General features: G+C 35.1%; 3 protein-coding genes across 7 annotated transcripts in view; 1 reads left to right on the top strand and 2 right to left on the bottom strand.

Annotated features, from left to right (window-relative positions):
* znf512 (zinc finger protein 512) overlaps positions 1–5,371 on the bottom strand; it is an 11,810-nt gene extending 6,439 nt beyond the window's left edge. The window contains exons 1-11 of the mRNA XM_016537625.1: positions 5,323–5,371; positions 4,755–4,904; positions 4,485–4,540; positions 4,297–4,346; positions 3,924–4,108; positions 3,769–3,852; positions 3,576–3,689; positions 3,369–3,493; positions 3,177–3,263; positions 2,982–3,080; positions 719–886 (exon numbers count right to left, since the gene is read on the bottom strand). Coding sequence (XP_016393111.1) covers positions 719–886; positions 2,982–3,080; positions 3,177–3,263; positions 3,369–3,493; positions 3,576–3,689; positions 3,769–3,852; positions 3,924–4,108; positions 4,297–4,346; positions 4,485–4,540; positions 4,755–4,842 — 1,056 coding nt within the window. The 5' untranslated portion in view covers positions 4,843–4,904; positions 5,323–5,371. The remainder of the gene's footprint in view (positions 1–718; positions 887–2,981; positions 3,081–3,176; positions 3,264–3,368; positions 3,494–3,575; positions 3,690–3,768; positions 3,853–3,923; positions 4,109–4,296; positions 4,347–4,484; positions 4,541–4,754; positions 4,905–5,322) is intronic.
* A 153-nt stretch (positions 5,372–5,524) lies between these two features.
* On the top strand, positions 5,525–8,483 carry LOC107727628 (uncharacterized). Of its 2 annotated transcripts, XM_016537560.1 has the most exons (8): positions 5,525–5,672; positions 5,773–5,775; positions 5,845–5,902; positions 6,032–6,156; positions 6,643–6,712; positions 6,822–7,058; positions 7,314–7,496; positions 7,727–8,483. In XM_016537560.1, exons 1-8 carry the CDS (start codon positions 5,598–5,600, stop codon positions 7,930–7,932), a joined length of 957 nt encoding a protein of 318 aa, XP_016393046.1. In that variant the 5' UTR covers positions 5,525–5,597; the 3' UTR covers positions 7,933–8,483. The 2 variants fall into 2 exon arrangements, with proteins under 2 accessions (XP_016393046.1, XP_016393047.1); XM_016537561.1 differs by lacking the exon at positions 5,773–5,775.
* Positions 8,083–18,471, bottom strand: part of LOC107727627 (atypical kinase ADCK3, mitochondrial-like) — a 34,908-nt gene continuing 24,519 nt past the window's right edge. For all 4 annotated transcript variants that reach the window (XM_016537558.1, XM_016537559.1, XM_016537557.1 and 1 more), the window contains exons 7-15: positions 18,051–18,136; positions 17,799–17,939; positions 16,007–16,088; positions 13,985–14,078; positions 12,164–12,305; positions 10,651–10,758; positions 9,437–9,502; positions 9,266–9,352; positions 8,083–9,182 (exon numbers count right to left, since the gene is read on the bottom strand). In XM_016537558.1, the coding sequence (XP_016393044.1) occupies positions 8,889–9,182; positions 9,266–9,352; positions 9,437–9,502; positions 10,651–10,758; positions 12,164–12,305; positions 13,985–14,078; positions 16,007–16,088; positions 17,799–17,939; positions 18,051–18,136 (1,100 nt within the window). In that variant the 3' untranslated portion in view covers positions 8,083–8,888. The remainder of the gene's footprint in view (positions 9,183–9,265; positions 9,353–9,436; positions 9,503–10,650; positions 10,759–12,163; positions 12,306–13,984; positions 14,079–16,006; positions 16,089–17,798; positions 17,940–18,050; positions 18,137–18,471) is intronic.

Raw genomic sequence — 18,471 nt, 5'->3', positions numbered from 1 at the left:
AAGATCAATTTTGTTGATACTGATTTAATTTGCTTGGTAACAACCTAAATGCAAGAATTTGACTCAAAAGATGTTGCACACTTTTAGAAAAAATGGCTTAAAGGTAAAAATGCCCATAAAGCTTTTAGAATAAATTATTAATTTCTATTACTGCTGTGGACTGACCACACAGAATATGAAGAATATAAAAAAATTCAGGAGTCAGCTGTCCACGGTAGTCCTTAAGATATCAGCACAATAACACACTCAGCAAAATATCGTCTAATTATCGTTATCGATAAAATCCCAGAAAATTATCGAGATATCATTTTTTGTCAGTATCGCACACCCCTAATTTGTTATGTGATATAATAATTTATTGACAATAATTGTTTAAATTAATTAATATAATAATACTTTCGACTCATCCATTGTCTTAACAATGGTTTAGGCTGAAATGTAAAGTTTATCATTTTATAAAACTTTGTTTTTGTGAAAACCTGTATCTGAACTGTAAATTATGCTTTTTACAGTAATTTTACAGTTTAATATGGTACTATAGACATTGCCCTACCCCGCTCATATGGTATTAATTTTATTTGTGCAGGTCTTAAAAAAAAGTCTTTAAAAGTCTTAAATTTGAGCTCAAAAATCCTGCAGAAACCCTGGAATAAGAATCTGTTACATCAGAACAGACATTTAGGCAAATGCTTATTGAATAATGAAGAGGAGAACTCACCGGACTGTGTTCGTTCTTGACATGGTACTCCAGGCCCGCTCTGGAACAATACGCTTTTCCACAGTGTTTGCAGTTCAATAAGAGCTTCTCCAGCTCTGACGCCTCTTTGCCGCATTTCTTCATGTGGTACACATAACCCATTATACTAGTGAAACTTCCAGTACAACCCTAAAACACACCATTCAGCATCTTTTAAGGTAATTCTAAACATCCACAATGCTATAGAGTCATTGTTTAAAATGTTACTATCATTATGTATTTATTATTTTATCTACCTTTTAATATTTTTCACTTTTACACTACTGTTCAAAAGTTTGGGGTCTATAAGATTTTTAAAATATTTTTGCAAGAAGTCTCTAATGCTTAACAGGTCTGCTTTTATTTGACCAAAATACAGTAAAAACAGTAACACTGTGAAATATTACAATTTGAAAGAACTCATGATACTTCAGAAATCATTAATTTCTTATTATTATAATTGTTGAAAACAGTTCTGCTGCTTAGTATTTTTGTGGAAACCCGTGATACAAGTTCATCAGGATTATTTCATTATATTTCATATCATATAATAAGATTTCATATTTATATGAAATATAATATTTTATATTTATGTCAGGATTGTGAAATATTATTACAGTTTAAAATAACTCACATGATCCTTCAAGAATTCATTTTAATATGCTGACATTTCTTATTTTTATAAATTTTGAAAAGAGTACTGCTTAATATTTTTGTGGAAACTGATACTTTTTTTTTTCAGGATTATTTAATGCATCTTTGCTGAATAAAAGTATTCATTTCTTTTTAGAAAATCTAACTGACCCGAAACATTTGAATGGTAGTGTTTTTATTTTAATTTTCTTGTTTAGTACTAATATTTTTTCCATTTTTTATATGCTGACCTCCAAAGCCTTTTAAGCTGCATTTAATTCTATAGAGATAAATGACCACACCTCTTTTGAACATTTTAATTTGCCCATCCTTTTTAATACTTTCCGTAATTTCTCCTTTACTGCTTGGTCAACTAGGTCATTCCCTGTATCTGGAATGGGCTGAAAAAACAAACAAAGAAAATATTTTTTTGTGTCAATACCATCATTTTCACTGTCAATGTCACTACCAGTTTAGAAAAAGAAAAAAAACCTAACCAAGTTGTTATGGTCAGCCATGAGGTGGTACTTCATTCCTGTTGAAGTTTTCAGTTGTTTTTCACAGTGTGGACATGTAAAAGGATTCTACACAAAGAACAAAAACAAAATCAGGTGCGGAATTCAGACAAGTACTAAAAAAATCAGCTATATCTCTATGATATTTTCACAAACTTTGCTATATGAATGTACCAGCTTGCAGGTTTCCAGGTGCTTCTTTAACCCATCCACTGTCTTTCTTAAGAGCTTCTCCAGCTCTGACGCCTCTTTGCCGCATTTCTTCATGTGGTACACATAACCCATTATACTAGTGAAACTTCCAGTACAACCCTAAAACACACCATTCAGCATCTTTTAAGGTAATTCTAAACATCCACAATGCTATAGAGTCATTGTTTAAAATGTTACTATCATTATGTATTTATTATTTTATCTACCTTTTAATATTTTTCACTTTTACACTACTGTTCAAAAGTTTGGGGTCTATAAGATTTTTAAAATATTTTTGCAAGAAGTCTCTAATGCTTAACAGGTCTGCTTTTATTTGACCAAAATACAGTAAAAACAGTAACACTGTGAAATATTACAATTTGAAAGAACTCATGATACTTCAGAAATCATTAATTTCTTATTATTATAATTGTTGAAAACAGTTCTGCTGCTTAGTATTTTTGTGGAAACCCGTGATACAAGTTCATCAGGATTATTTCATTATATTTCATATCATATAATAAGATTTCATATTTATATGAAATATAATATTTTATATTTATGTCAGGATTGTGAAATATTATTACAGTTTAAAATAACTCACATGATCCTTCAAGAATTCATTTTAATATGCTGACATTTCTTATTTTTATAAATTTTGAAAAGAGTACTGCTTAATATTTTTGTGGAAACTGATACTTTTTTTTTTCAGGATTATTTAATGCATCTTTGCTGAATAAAAGTATTCATTTCTTTTTAGAAAATCTAACTGACCCGAAACATTTGAATGGTAGTGTTTTTATTTTAATTTTCTTGTTTAGTACTAATATTTTTTCCATTTTTTATATGCTGACCTCCAAAGCCTTTTAAGCTGCATTTAATTCTATAGAGATAAATGACCACACCTCTTTTGAACATTTTAATTTGCCCATCCTTTTTAATACTTTCCGTAATTTCTCCTTTACTGCTTGGTCAACTAGGTCATTCCCTGTATCTGGAATGGGCTGAAAAAACAAACAAAGAAAATATTTTTTTGTGTCAATACCATCATTTTCACTGTCAATGTCACTACCAGTTTAGAAAAAGAAAAAAAACCTAACCAAGTTGTTATGGTCAGCCATGAGGTGGTACTTCATTCCTGTTGAAGTTTTCAGTTGTTTTTCACAGTGTGGACATGTAAAAGGATTCTACACAAAGAACAAAAACAAAATCAGGTGCGGAATTCAGACAAGTACTAAAAAAATCAGCTATATCTCTATGATATTTTCACAAACTTTGCTATATGAATGTACCAGCTTGCAGGTTTCCAGGTGCTTCTTTAACCCATCCACTGTCTTTCTTCCAACACTTTTGCATTTTGGGCAGCTTACTCTACCCTTTGCCAAAATCTGAAGCTGCCATTTTTCCTCCTGACTTCCTGTAAAGAACCACAAAATATATATTATGAATACTTAAAAAATATGTCTGTGCTGTTTTCATTTAGCCACTGTCTCATTTACCTGGCGGATAAACAGGTGACTCCTTCTTGGTGTGCTGAGATGATTTCCGCTCCTGTGTGCTGTCAGTTATCTGATTCTTCTGAGTGAACTGAGCAACGGGAACTATAACAGGTACTGTTAAACGAAAAAGATGTAGTCTGCACTATTCATGTTGTATCATGAATTATAGAAGAAAAACTGAAGAACTGCATACCGGATTGCTTTACTTCCTCTATGTACTTTTTTAAGGAGGGCTGGTCAGTTTCCTCAATCTTGTGCTTCTTCTTTAGCTTAAAATCTGTAGCATAAAAACATTATTTAAAATGTCATATATCAATTTATTCTATTTATATATAAGTCTGTACTTACTTGTCTCTATTAATGTGTCTGAACTGGATCCATCAGTTTTTCCCATCATTTCGCTGGTGTGGTCAGTGTTCATATATTGGCTTTCCGAACCACTGACCAGACTGGATGTAATAACTGAACTGCAAGATGACCCATGGTCTGAATCTTCTGTAGGTCTCATAACCACAGGCTGGAGATCATGGTACCTTAAGACATGACATTTTGACACCATAATTAATTCAGTATATGGTGCAATACATTACTACTGAAGGGGCAAACATTTTTCAAATGATTCTGAATCTGAGAACAGACTAAGTGATTAAAATTTGTTAAATGCAGTTAACATTTGGTAACCGAAAAATGTTGGCACACATTTTTTGTTGGCAAAACTCACTTTTTTCTGGTGTAAGTTCTCTTTATTTTCTGAGAGCTTGTCCACTCAATCTAAAATTCAGTAACAAAAATGCAGTAACAATATTAGTTTTGATAGTCTCATGTTTAATTTGATTAATTACCTAAATATATTCTATATATACACTGGCATATTGATGCATAACTTATGGTGAGGATGCTTGGACTTACTTTGGATGGTTTCATTCCACTATTTTCAGCCTCTCTTCCCAAATCTTTCATGACATCTGTTGAGGATGCAATCAACTCTTTAGAATAATATAATAATAGATTTAATAAATGTAACCACTCAGAAATTACATATTTAATAGATCATAATGTAAATTTAATTCATTTCAGACTGCATGTGATCATGATCCGGGAGTGCAACCACACCACAATAAGCCATATAGGGTTTACAAAGTTTAGAATTTAATAAATCTTACATTAATACAGAATTACCTGGTGTTTGGGGGTTTAGTTTTGGTTTTGACATTCTCCTCTTGCTGGGTACACATGTGGCAGACATGTTATCCTGGGTCTGATCCATGATCCTATTCCACACAAATCAGTGCTAGATAGAGAGAAGCATGGATAGGGATCCACTGCTATCTATATTAGATCATTATTTTATCATAATCAAAAACAAATAAATAACAGTCACATATAGGTAAGCTGCTTTGTGGAATTTCGTTTTTTCATTAATTCAGTGTCCCTCAAGCAGATATCGGTTGCACTAAGGCACTGAAAAATAAAACGAAGCCTGCATTTGCACACAGAAGCTGCATGTAGCCCTACATGCTTCTTTATTGCAGTGCATAAGTGTAGTCTTCAAGACTGCCACCATCACTGCCCACCAATATTCCCAGCCCAAAAAAAAGGCATGACGGCACTACGTCAAATAAACCCTCTGCGGATGCACGCAACTGTCATACAATCCGTATTACATCGATATACAATACACTTTAATTTTAGAAAGGCATATTCAACACTCAATGTTAACAAAACAGTCGAGTAGCTATAACATTACCGTCCTCTCGGCGAGATCACTTCATACATAATACAACCCTTTTCTCCACCAGCCAATGAGAAAACGCTCTTCCCACAACACAGCAAAAGGGGCGGGTCTTCACGCTAAAACAACCTATCACTGGAGACTGCAGGCCCTAGATCAGATTTTGACACGCCTCTGTTTTTACTCCTTGCTGCGGTTGAGACGCCGTGACTGAACCGGAGTCAGTGTGTTTACAGAATTTAACCAATTTAGTTTGAGCAACATCAACTTTCGGTTTCAATACACCAGAAATGAGCAGCGCAGGGTCTTCTTGGTTTTCCAGTGGATTAGCGTTGATCAATCCAAACACATGGAGGTCCACAAAGGTACAATTAGCAAACATGTAACATCTTTTCTTTACAAACTAATATTAATATTACAAAATACACTATTGTTGCTTCAGATGTTAAGGTATGTGCTGGCAAGGAAGTCTTTATAAAAGGGTGCTCGTGTCAGGGTTCAAATTTAACTACCATCTCTATTTCTAAATTTTTCAAGAAGGGTAGAGCTCTTCGACAACACATCCATGAAATCTCTCAGTCTTCTGTCCTAGATGGTATGTATGTCACCTGATAATGTTTCTAATGCCATTTATTTAATACACCACAGGACAAATGTAAAAAATAAATGTATAAAACGAAGCTCTTGCAGTGTGACATGCTCCATTATGTCCACCTGTTTCTAGAGGCAGGCATTGATGATCCTCAAATCCTTACTTTGACAAGAGAGGATCTGAATGAGCTTTTTCCTGGTATTAGGAACTTTCAGCTCAGAAGGACAATTATGACACTCATCACAGACACAGTGAAGGTAATGTCTTTCTTTGGTCAGTATGCTGGTGGAATTGAACTTCACTGGCCCTCCAAAAATATTTGCACACTCAAATCACTCCTAAAAGAATAGGAGATTCATGGTTTTAGACAACAAAATATCAAAATTAGTGGCATTTTTTTTTTAAAACAACCAATAAGTACCAAACGCTATTTTGGATGCATGTTTGAGGCCATTTGCACCAAACTGAAGTTCACACAGGTGTAGTTCATCACTTTAACGATGAACGGGTTCCACTAACATTTGACAACCAGCAGGTGTGCAAATATTTATTATTAATATACTTTAACATTAATATAATATTAATTGAGACTTTTTGGGGTCATTTTATATATTTAATACTAAAACGTCATGTTACAGAAACCAAATACAATGTAAATTGAGTAAATTGTGTGCATATGTACATGCTCCATATAGTTTTTGTGAGTACTCATCTGTAATTATTTCTTATTTGATTCCTGAAAGGATTCACTTCAACATGGCCCAGAAACATTGGCCGGTGCACTGAAGCATTTAATGCACAAAAACAAAAACAGTGAGTTACTTATGACCTACAAATCTACCATTTTCAGTTGTAGCAGAGAACCAGTGGAGTTCTCTTTGTTAAAGAGATGTTTCATAGTGGCCGTATGACTTTTTCCTAGATGATGCTGCTGTACAGGATGTTTTGAAGGAGTCCCTTCGAGCGTTTAGACAAATGGAGGATCAGCTCAAAGCAGCACAGGCATCATTGAAACCATACATTGAGGTCTTGAACAGTCTCACTGAATCATCTGCTAGAAAAGAGGACTGGGATAAAGAGGTAACGTCAAGCAGGAGAACATTTCCAAGCGCATTCCCAACAGATATGAACTCTCCAACCATGCAGACTCACTCTTTTGGTGAGTAAAAGTAAAAATTCTGATTTCTCCTAAGTGTACATGCCCTTTCACCCAAGTGCTCAAAACCCCATTTTTGCAAACTTGGCTTTGTAAAAAGGTAAACCAGAGTAAGAGATTATAAATATTTACTTTGCATTATTAAAATATACAGTGAGTTTCTGAAGTCTGAGAGCACTAGTGCAAATGCTTCTATTTTGCGTTTTTTATAATATATATATTTCATACCCACCCTCCTAATATATTTCTCTTTTGCAGAGCCTTCAGTCAGAGTGCATCCATTTGTTTGTGGTCAAACCTTGGGAACGGACAAGCAAATTCTTTCCCAGCTCAAGGGAGTTAAAGAGAGTGATTTATGGGACTGTCAGTTGATACTGGCCTTCAGTCCTGTGGCATCACGAGCTGGAACTGACACCGAAGAAGCATTGAAGAAAATTCCAGGTAATTACTTATTAGAACAATGCTTAACTAGTTTTTATATTATATCTGAATATTGTATTTGAGAGAAATGTAGCCAGTTTAATACAGGTTTCCTATAATGGTTATAGGGCTAGTATGCAAATGGCAATTTCATAGGTTCAGTCCTTTTTGCACCAAATTGCACTTGTATCTTGGACAATTTAAATTTTAATTCTGTTAAATTATTCGTAATTTTTTATCTGTCTTTACAGCTGATAAACCAGCAGTACTGGTGACAATGCACCATACCTTCAGCCCTACCTACGTGTGTCCCAGCTTAAATCTAGCATCTTCCCAAGTGAACATTGTGGAACATGTTAATGTGCTCTTCCATGACTCACATCACGGTCTTCTTAGGTGTTCAGCAAATGAAAATGCAATGGCCAAACTTCAATCTGTCTTAAACCGGTACATGTAAATGCTCTTGCTTCAAATGCTTTAACTGTTAAATCGGTGAAAATGACAATTCTATGTATTTATGTTGTATGGACATACGAGTAGACAAACAACAAGCCTGCTAATAAACATTTAAGACTGGTGTGTTGATTCCAAAAATTTAATATTCTCAGACAATTTTATCACCATTTTTTTAGTAAGAAAGCCAATAGCAGGAACATTAGAAAAACACATTTTCCATCAATGCTCTGATATCAAACCATAATGCTTTCAAGTTCTTACCTTCATGTAGGCACGTTTAAATTCATGTACATCTCACACATCAGAGAAGTGATACCTCATCCCATCATTATTAATATCCTAGCTTTTTAAAATGCATTATGACAAAGTAGTTGTGGTGGTTTAACAGGCTAAAACAAGCAAGCTTGTAGCCAACCTACACACTGATAACAAATATGTGACTGTAGCATCAAAACCTGCCCTGACTTCCGATCTTTTCATTCAGGGACTTCCCTTTTTCATACTTTGGCCAATATTGTCTGTAATATTCACAAATCACAAACCAAAAAAAAAGAGAAAAATACACATTGTAATGCTTTCTCAAACAATAAACAGAGTTAATATACTGATTTAGGGAGACGGTCCTCACAAATGTAGTCCAGCAACCTGGAAAAAACTGGCTTGGTTATGAAACGTTCTACAGCCAATCGCCACACCTGATGAGTAACCAATAGGAGTTTCCGTAGGCACATAGATACATCCGTTTGAATCGCAATCTTTGCACCACACGACCATGGATAAATCATGGATATTATTTCCCATTAAAACACTCAAAAGGAAAAACAAAAGCCAAAAACAAACATGTATGATGGTACGGCTGGGTCAGTCGAGACAAAAGTGCCATTTGTTTACATTCGAGTGATTGGCCAGAGCATTTTGTGCTTATCCGTGTTTCTCCTGTTTGACAAGCCCTATCCGTCACTGGCTTGGTCCTTTTTTCTTGTTGCTCCAGTAATTGCTGTAGGCCTTGTCAAACATATTTTTGCAACTTAGCTTAGCATTCAGGCGGGAGCAGATGAGGAAGGAGCCGCCCATTTTGCGGTGCAGGGAGTAGGTTTCTTCAGGTGGAGGGATGAGGCGCTGTTTCAGCATGACGGGGATGAGGTTGTGGATGCGCTCTGTGGTGCTCTGCGCCCCGAAATGAAATGGCTCCTTGGAGGCAAAAGCCTCACCCAGGATCATCACAGCATCCACATGGGCATTTTCCATGGCCTGGATGAGGAGAAGAGGTTGTGTTAACATCCCTTATTTGTCATATGTGCAGCTTAAAACAAAAATATCTGGTATATTACTACCTTTGACTCATAACCAGTCAAGAACTTCATGTCTATGGATCGCTTCAGCACTTCTTCTCGATTACCATCTGCTGCAGCCTTGATGATCTGTTTTAAAGAGGAAGACGCAATCAGTTAAAGAAATAAAATATTAATTTAACTAAAGTTAACTTTCAATTTTATATGTCTTACCTCAATATAAACATCAGTGAAACTCTCATCAAACCCTCTTGTTGCACCAAAGTCCAGCAAAGCAACCTGTGGATTGAAGAACAGCTTGATTATACCAAGAGATGAAGCCAAAACAATACACTTACTTTCGATGTACTGTACAAAATACTCAAATACAATAAATAAATAAAATCAATACATACACACTGGGGGGGTTGGGTAGGATGTTAAAGGGGTCATATGATGCTTTTTTAAAGATCATTATTTTGTGTATTTGGTGTAACAGAATATGTTGACATGCTTTAATGTTCAAAAAACACATTATTTGTAGATATGTGGGGTGTGTTAGAACGAGCCGTTTTAGGGGGGCGTGGCAGAGTCTTAACTTTGATAAAGAATATCTCTTTGGTTTTGAGACTTTAGTCTTTGCAACTTCAGGGATCTTATCTATGCACAATCAGCTTGTAACACTCCAAAGAGAAAGGAAAACTTGAAATCGCATCATATGACCCCTTTAATATAAATGTTCTAATAAAATTTTGTAAATAAATGTTATATAAAATGATGTTACAAAAAAATTGTATAAACGTAAAGTTTTGAAGATTTTTGAAATCAAAAGTAACTTAAATATTATCATTTAAAAATTCTACATTGTATTTGAATATATAATTTATCCCTCTGATCGTAAAGCTGAATTTTTAGTAGTCATTACTCCAGGCTTCAGTGTTACATGATACTTCAGAAATCATTCTAATATGCGGATCTGCTGCTCAAAAAACATTTCATATAACCATTATTATTTTTTATTAATAATAATAATAACATAATAACACTATTTTTAATAGAAATCTTTTGTAACATTATAAATGTCTTTGCTACCAGTATTGAACAATTTAACGCATGCTTGAAGTAAAAACATCAACAGCAAAAAAAAATAAATAATAATTAACTTTTTAATAATAGTGTACATATTTGCAACACCAGTCAAAAGATAGGACACGCCAACTCATTCTTTACTAATATTTTCTACATTTTAGAATGATAGTAAAGTCAAAACAACTGAAAGTATGGGAATTATGTTGTGACCAAAACAAATGTTTAATTCATCAAAACTCTTCTATTTCAGCTTCTTTAAAGACACCAGTATTCAAGCAGGTTTAAAGTAAATTCAGCCATGTGGGTCTAAACTGGTAGTGTAAACAACCAGGAAAGGTCATAGTGGCATTCTCTCTTACCCTGTTGGTTTGTGGATCATAAAAGAAATTGGACCAGTTGGGATCCGTCTGCATGTATCTGAACTCGAACAGCTCCCTCAGACACAGCATCAGGATGTTCTCGCAGATCTGTGCAAAAATAAAAAGTATGGTTACTACACCTGCACTAAACTGCTTTAAATCCACAGTATTTAGGCTTTAATGCATATGTAGTACTTAGTATAAAGTTATAAATCAGTTCTAACTCAAAACAAATCAATGCTTTAATGCAATGTTTACAAACTACATAAATAATGAGCATTTAAATAATAGTTGTATGGTCTGTTTAAAAATTTCAGTCACATTTATTGCCTTCATTTATGTTAGTGTGCATCATTTCCTCTATTCGCGATTTGGTCAACACAGTTTATTTTAAACTTCATGCCTTCACTTTTTTTTTTGGTTTGGATATGACCTTGTTTACACTTTGCCCTACTAATGCAATAAAACACTTCCACCATCAGGTGGCGATAATGCTTCAGGAAGCTCACTGGCTTCCATACTGGCCACGTTTGAGACCATGTGACTCAGGCATCATAGAATATAAACAACACCACATTTTAATATGCTTATACAACTTGCTCAAGTATAATGATGCTAATTACTGTAAATAACAGTAGGAGAACTGAAATTACTAGAAAGTAAACTGAAAATATTTTTCAGTCCAATAAGGTAGCGACCAATTCATAATCCAATTACAAATGTTTTGAATGTTTGTAGACGGTCTGAACGTATATGGTTTCTGGTACGTATGTGTGGGGCGGAGCTATCAAAATAGGGGCAAGACCCTTTTGGGGTAGGGGCGTGTTTGTTTTGGTGATTTCAAATATCAACATTGGCTACCAGAAATCACTTACTCTGCCTTTAAGTCTTAAATTTAGATGTAGCAAATTTAAGCGATAAAAAGTCTTAAATGGTACAAGAAAAATCTTAATTATAAATTTGAAAGTTCTTAAATTTGTGGACGGAAAGTCAAGAATCAAGAAATGGTTTAATGTGAGGGTTAAACTTCTAAAGGCTATGAATTCACTGAATACATATAAGCCTGTCTTTTGTTCAAACCAATGCAAAATTGACCCGTATTTTTATGAAGCAAACGCGCAGTTTTAAATGTGAACTGGTGGATTGACAAGAAGCTGTGCCTTCTAAAAATCCAAACAATTATGGTAGTAAGATACATTTACACGTTTTAAATTAATATAATAATTGATACGTTTGATTCATCCCTTTTCTTAAAAAATTTTCTAAAAGGCTGGAATGTAAAACTTCTCCAAAAACCTGTATGTGAACTGTAAATCTGATACAGGTTTTTTATTTTATTTAGTCATTTTACAGTTTAATATGTTACTCGCGTGGTATTAATTTTATTTGTGAAGGTCTTAAAAAGCCTTAAACTTGATTTTAAAAATCCTGCAGATACCCTGGTAGATGTAATAGTCCGGTTTCTTTTCATTTCATTCATTGCAGAAACAATTTTACCAGCAACAGTGAATACCTCATTTTTCAACTCTTGTGAAAGTCCATCAGCCTGATCCAAGGGAAATCCAGGCACCAATTCGGTGGTGAGGACGTGCTGGCTGCTGAGTTCATCGATTACCTCTGGCACGTAGAAGAAGGGTTGATCTTTCAGAAGTTCCCTGCCAAAAACCACAAAGCTTCTGAGTCACTGAGCACAAGTCAGCATCCCCGTAAAAGCATGCCACCCAGCACGTGCACCACAGACAGGACGTGATGAACACACACACACACGTCTGTTTCTGAAGGGATGTGGGGAAAAACCGTGATGCTATTCTCTGGGTGTGAGGATATCCACAATGAAGCCTAAAATTTGGGTACGTCAGCTTTAAATTATAGCTTGACAAGCAGTAATGGGTACGTCAGCTTTGAAATACAGTAGTGATACTAACTATACTGATGCTATGTAATAAGGTTAGATCTATATATCTATATCAAAGATGACAACAACATACTCTGACCACACAGATTTACACAACATGCAACGTAATCCAGTGGCAGTAAATATGTAATTACTAAAAATGATGCTGCACACTTCAGCACTGCAAAGTCATTATATAGGCAAGATAATAAGTTCTCGTTTCTGAGAAATTATCAAAATTAAGTGAGGTTTATTCTTAAAATAAGAAAAATATATAAGCAAATGGGGTATGAAAAATAAACAATTAAAAGGGAAAACAAGTTTATTTTTCCTTACACTCATAGCTGGTTTTTCTTGTTTTAAACATAAACCACATTTAGATATTTGTACTAACAAAAACTACTTGTACTAAAAAACAAGACATAAATAGTAAAAAAAAGAAAGTAACTTTTTGCTGTGTGTGAACACTACTGAGTGATGACGCAAATGAATCTGTTTTCTTTTAACCATTATATTACATTAATTTTTTCTATAAAACCACTTTTAATAAAGCTTTCAGACAAGCTTTAGTTTTTTTCTAATCTAAGTCTATGGAGGCATTGAACAGTATTAAATGCAATTTAACAGAAACTATCCAGAATCTGTGAGTTTAGCAACAGTAACCACAGATCATCTAAAGGTCAACTGTCCATATGAACCAATTCAATAAAATCAATTGGACTACCTGACAAAGAGAAGATATTCTAGAAGAATGAGTTTGATTATTTCCTCAGCTCTTTCGGATACGAGGCTATGCGCGCAACGTGTTTAAACTATGTCAATACTTACAGGAAACAAAAAGTGTTACATCATTTTGAAAAGAGCTAATCTGCTGAACACTGAGAGTCTCATTGGTCTGCTCAAAAGTAAGAGACACATCTCACCCTGAAGGCATGTATGTAACCATATCGCTCTCTTGGAACGCGTGTTTCATTCTTCACCCTCCCTGTGAAGTCAGGGTCCCAGTAGAGGACAGGACACAGGGTACGGGCTTGTTGTCAATGTTTATTATTTCCATTTGTGCTATATTTAAAATATGTCAGCACGCAAACTGTTCCTTAAGATCAAATCATTCAATCCTCTGAATGGTTATTTTTAGCCCTGTGCTGAGGCCACAACGCTCCAGAGAAGCTGTTATATGAGGATACAGAAGTGCACAATCATTCTGAGCAGTTGTAGTGTTTATTTTCGTGTGTAAACCTTCCTTTCAAAGGCATTATGGGGTACAGAATGGATTAAGCTTGGATATCAGGCACATGGCAGCCTGAAATGTCCTGTAGACCGCTTGTGAGCCCACAGCCCACCCATGGTTTTATAGAGGGGTAGATTAACGAATACAATGATGGGATGCTCTGAAGTAGCAGTGAGAAAAATGTCTCTCGGTGGTTTTTGTTCACTCACTTGAATTTCCGAGCACACTTGGCTTCTCTTATGTAATCACACTCCAGCGCCAGCTCACGTCGCATCACATCTATCAAATGCTCCGGGAACAGACCTGCACATTCACAGACACAGTCAGACATGAGTCAGTAGGTTAGTTAAAAAAAAAAAAAAAAATTTAATAAAAATTTTTTTTTATTCGAGTCACCAAGAGGTGGCACTCACATCTCTTCAGAGTTTATACTTCCCTTGTGAAAAAGAAGTGCACTTAATGTAGTGTACTTTAAATCGTAAAACTGTATTTAAAACAAACTGTACTTGCAGATTATATTTTTTAAAGAGCCACTTAAGTGTACTTAAAGGGAGTACACTTTTATAGACATGTTTAAGCACACTTAAAAAGTGCACTTTTGACTAATAATGTCAAATTTAAGACTTGCTTTAAAGAACAATTTTGAAGAACAGTTTTAATAATGAGAAAAATGCATTATGAAATCAGTATCGTGAATAATATCACATTACGAGTTGAGTGAATTACATCCCTAGTTTTAATAATGTTTTGCCATGCTTTAAAGAAGATCATTACAAATGTTTTTAAATGAATGTCATGCAAATTTCAATAGAAATTCAAGTACAATTCAGTTTACCATAAATGCTTGTCAGTGCATTTGGCAGTACACTATAACCATATTTCAAAGACAACAAAAATAAATATGATATTACACAAAGATATACTTGTGTCCTATTTAAATGGGCCAAATAAGCATGTAAAACAAACTGTATTTAATTGCAATTAAGTGCCTGAAAAAATTAAGTTCACACAATTGTATAATGCTAACATGTACTTGTGTTTCACAAGGGTTGGCAAGACATTACAAAATGTCTTAGGTATCTGCTTTGTGTCATTTCTCTCTTCTGGCAAAAAGGATGATCGACAACACTGTGGTGGCATTTACAAGCTCAAAGGAAAGTTCAGACTATGTTTGGAACATTAGGCTTCTCTGACAGCTGAACATTTATCTGGCATTGATCTTGCAGCAGTGGACGCTGTTGTAACCATGACGCAGCTTATGTGCGAGGCTCTGGGGCTCTGATTGGTCAGCGTGCAGTTTGAGATCCATCAGCCCACTGAGACCCAACAGGCCCTGAGCTCCCAGTTCTCAGTTTGAAACACACTAAACATAGATTCGAGTGCACTGACACTAAGCTCTTGGAAAAAATGGGGTCAACGAATGTTTCAAAACCAGTGCAATTTCATAAGTTTATTATTTTGACTTTGGCTACTCATAGCCAAAACATTTTAAGAGCCTACAAAAATGCACACTACCTTTCCAAAGTTTGGGGTTAGTACTATTAAAAAAAAAAAATTATTACTGTATTAAATTAATCACAAGGGACAGTAAAGACATTTCACATAAATGCTGTTCTTCTGAACTTTCTATTCATCAAAGATGGTTTCCACAAAAATATTAAACAGCAGGAAATGGTTCTTGAGTTCCAAATCATCAGATTACAATGATTTCTGAAGGATCATGTGAAACTAAAGACTTGAGTAATGTTGCGGAAAATTCAGTTTTGCCATCACAGGAATAAATTACATAATAAAATATTAAAATAGAAAATAAAAAAGTTAATAATATTTTAAAATATTGCCGTTTACGTTTTTTTTAAAAATCAAATTAATGTAGCCTTTATGAGCATAAGCGACAACCTTTAAAACCCAAACTTTGAAACGGTAGTGTATACTTCCTGTAAACATTTTTTTTATTAATTTTTCAAGAACCTTGACAGGTTGCAAGATGTGCAACTTGCATAACCGCATCTGCTTCTTGTAATATTACATTATACTACATCAGGTGACAGCAATTGACCTTTTTATTTGATTTCTGTGCTTTTATGTTTGTAGTTATATGACAAAAACCAGACAGGAAGTAAATGGACTGGTGGGATTAGGAAATAACCTGAGGCGCTCACATTTGCCATCTACATGCATCCAATAATTTATTTACCTAAAATTCTAAAAATCAAATGTATGGTCATCACCTTCAGGAAGGGCGTTGCTCATGCTCAGGACCGTCATCAGGTTATTCACATCGCTGTTGATGCTCTGTGCGACTCCAGGGTACTGCAGAAACCAAGAGTAGGTTACACTGGGCTCAGAAAACATTACACAGTAGCAGTTCATTCCGTAAACCAAAACAAGTTCAAACCGGTAAGAACACTGACAACAAATCGCAACACAAAACACCTCCAGCAAAACAGCCTTGACCTTGTTGAGCGCATATTGGTGGACTAGTTTATTTCAGAACATTTAAAAACTGTTTGTTTTACTAAAAAAAGTTTAAAGGAGAGACGCCCAGATTTAGGTTATCTAATCATAAACATTCAGATCGATATCATTTGCAAAAGCAGTTAGCGGTAATTGCTCTTAGGACTTTAAGCAGTTGGTGCTCCAAATTAACCTATTAAAAATGGGCATTTTACAGTACATGTACGTAACAAGAGGAAAGCTTGGTTTGTGGTTTTGGTGGGGAATGCGCTAACACAAGCGCAACATTGTACTACTGCTGCTTCAGATTAATGCTAACAAAGAAACCATGCTCCTCTGAATGATGTGATTACTGTAAATTTTTATGTTGCATGTAACTGACAGGAAATCAGGACATTTCACTAAATATAATGCAACTTATTTCTTCATTTAAAAAAAGTATTATTTCTCTATTAAAAAAAGAAAATACAAATGGGTTATGAATAAAATCACCTTTGATTGACCAATGACTATCAGCTGCAAAAAGATAAAATCGTTTTATCTTGTGTGGCGTCCCATTAAAATGAACTTTAAACTCACCTTAAAGGGGTCATATGATGCGATTTCAATTTTTCCTTTCTCTTTGAAGTGTTACAAGCTCTTGGTGCATAAAGAAGATCTGTAAAGTTGCTAAGACTAAAGTCTCAAATCCAAAGAGATATCCTTTATAAAAGTTAAGAGTCAACCCCGCCTACCTCGTTCTAACACGCCCCCACATGTCTACGTCACGATGTGGGAAGATTTGCATTACGCCGCCCAAATGTTCACGCAAAGAAAGAAGGCGTAACTTTTATTCTCGCTATAGTATTGTTGCTGCCGCCGCAATGTTGTGAAGACGCGTGTGTGTTTGTGTTATGTGTGTTTCGTTGTGAAAGCGAAACTCCTTTGTTTGGCCTTCCATTTCATGTTTTTGAATCATCGCTCCGGCCTGACAGGGCATCATCACAATATGGCAAGGGGCGTAACATTTTCGTCACGCGCTTGATGTATTCGGCCAATCATAACGCACTGGATAGCTGGCCAATCAGAGCACACCTCGCTTTTCAGACTGATGAGCTTTGTAAATCGACACGTTTCAGAAAGGCGGGGCATAGAGGAGAAACAATAATGTACAGTATGTGGAAAATAATGTGTTTTTTTAACCTTAAACCGCATAAACACATTTCATTACACCAAATACACAAAATATCATATGACCCCTTTAAAGCTTTATTGATCGTCAGGACCACTCTTAAAAATAAAGGTGTTTAAAAGGTTCTTCAAAGCGATGCCACAGAAGAACCATTTTTGGTTCCACAAAGAACCCTTCAGTCAAAGGTTCTTTAAAGAACCATCTCTTTCTTACCTTTATATAATCTTAAGAACCGCCTTTCGCCACAAAGAACCTTTTGTAAAACAGAAAGGTTCTTCAGATGTTAAAGGATCTTTATGGAACCATTTAGACAAAAAAGGTTCTTCTATGGCATCGTGAAGCACCTTTATTTTTAAGAGTGAAGTTTAAAATAGTACTTTCAGTCTGAAACCAACTTGGATTTTCATGGCGACCTCTCGACCGTCTTTCATCCTGGCCAGATGGACCTGACCAATAGAGGCAGCAGCAAAGGGTCTTTCCTCAAACATATCTAGTTTATCCCTCCAGTTTGGGCACAGGTCATTGTTCAAGGCTTTCTGCACAGATCAAAGAGCAAGAGATGTGTACTTTTTTTATTTTTTATTCTGAGTTTATATGATTTTCAGATGTAAAACATTGAAATATTTTGTAGTTTAAATAGATGGTACCATCATCTGTTTGATGGGCATGAAGTCAGCACTCTGACGCACACGTTCGAAGATCTTGGCCAGCTGTGGGTTGATGAATGCATCATCTGAAACATTAAACACACATCCAGTGTTGGTATAGTACAGTGCTATTCTTCAACAAAAGCCAAATGAAAATGATGGCCCTGTTTATGGCTGGTATTATCATCCTTCCTGGGTGATCAGATCACAAGTGCTCAGCTGACACTCAACATTTAAAATTTTAATATGCTTTAAAATGTCATTTATTCCTGTGATGGCAAAGCATATTTTTCAGTGTAACATGATTCTTCAAAAAGCATTGAGAAACCGTGATTGACCTGTGATATAAACGTGGTAAATATGATATAAACATGGTTTATAAACATATAAACATGGTAAAACCACTGTAAAGAAAGGCTTA

This window comes from Sinocyclocheilus rhinocerous, unplaced genomic scaffold (genome assembly GCF_001515625.1).
Source record: "Sinocyclocheilus rhinocerous isolate Xijiao unplaced genomic scaffold, SAMN03320098_v1.1 scaffold185, whole genome shotgun sequence".
NCBI lineage: Eukaryota > Metazoa > Chordata > Actinopteri > Cypriniformes > Cyprinidae > Sinocyclocheilus > Sinocyclocheilus rhinocerous.
The sequence above is the reverse complement of the archived record's forward strand: the minus strand, read 5'-3'. Positions and strand labels throughout refer to the sequence as shown.

Bases quoted from the DNA above. Each gene is read 5' to 3' on its own strand.
- LOC107727628 (XM_016537560.1), top strand. From the start codon at position 5,598: ATGAGCAGCGCAGGGTCTTCTTGGTTTTCCAGTGGATTAGCGTTGATC. The intron at 5,903-6,031 runs GTATGTATGTCA...ACCTGTTTCTAG, and splicing joins TCAGTCTTCTGTCCTAGATG to AGGCAGGCATTGATGATCCT. The intron at 7,059-7,313 runs GTGAGTAAAAGT...TCTCTTTTGCAG, and splicing joins CATGCAGACTCACTCTTTTG to AGCCTTCAGTCAGAGTGCAT.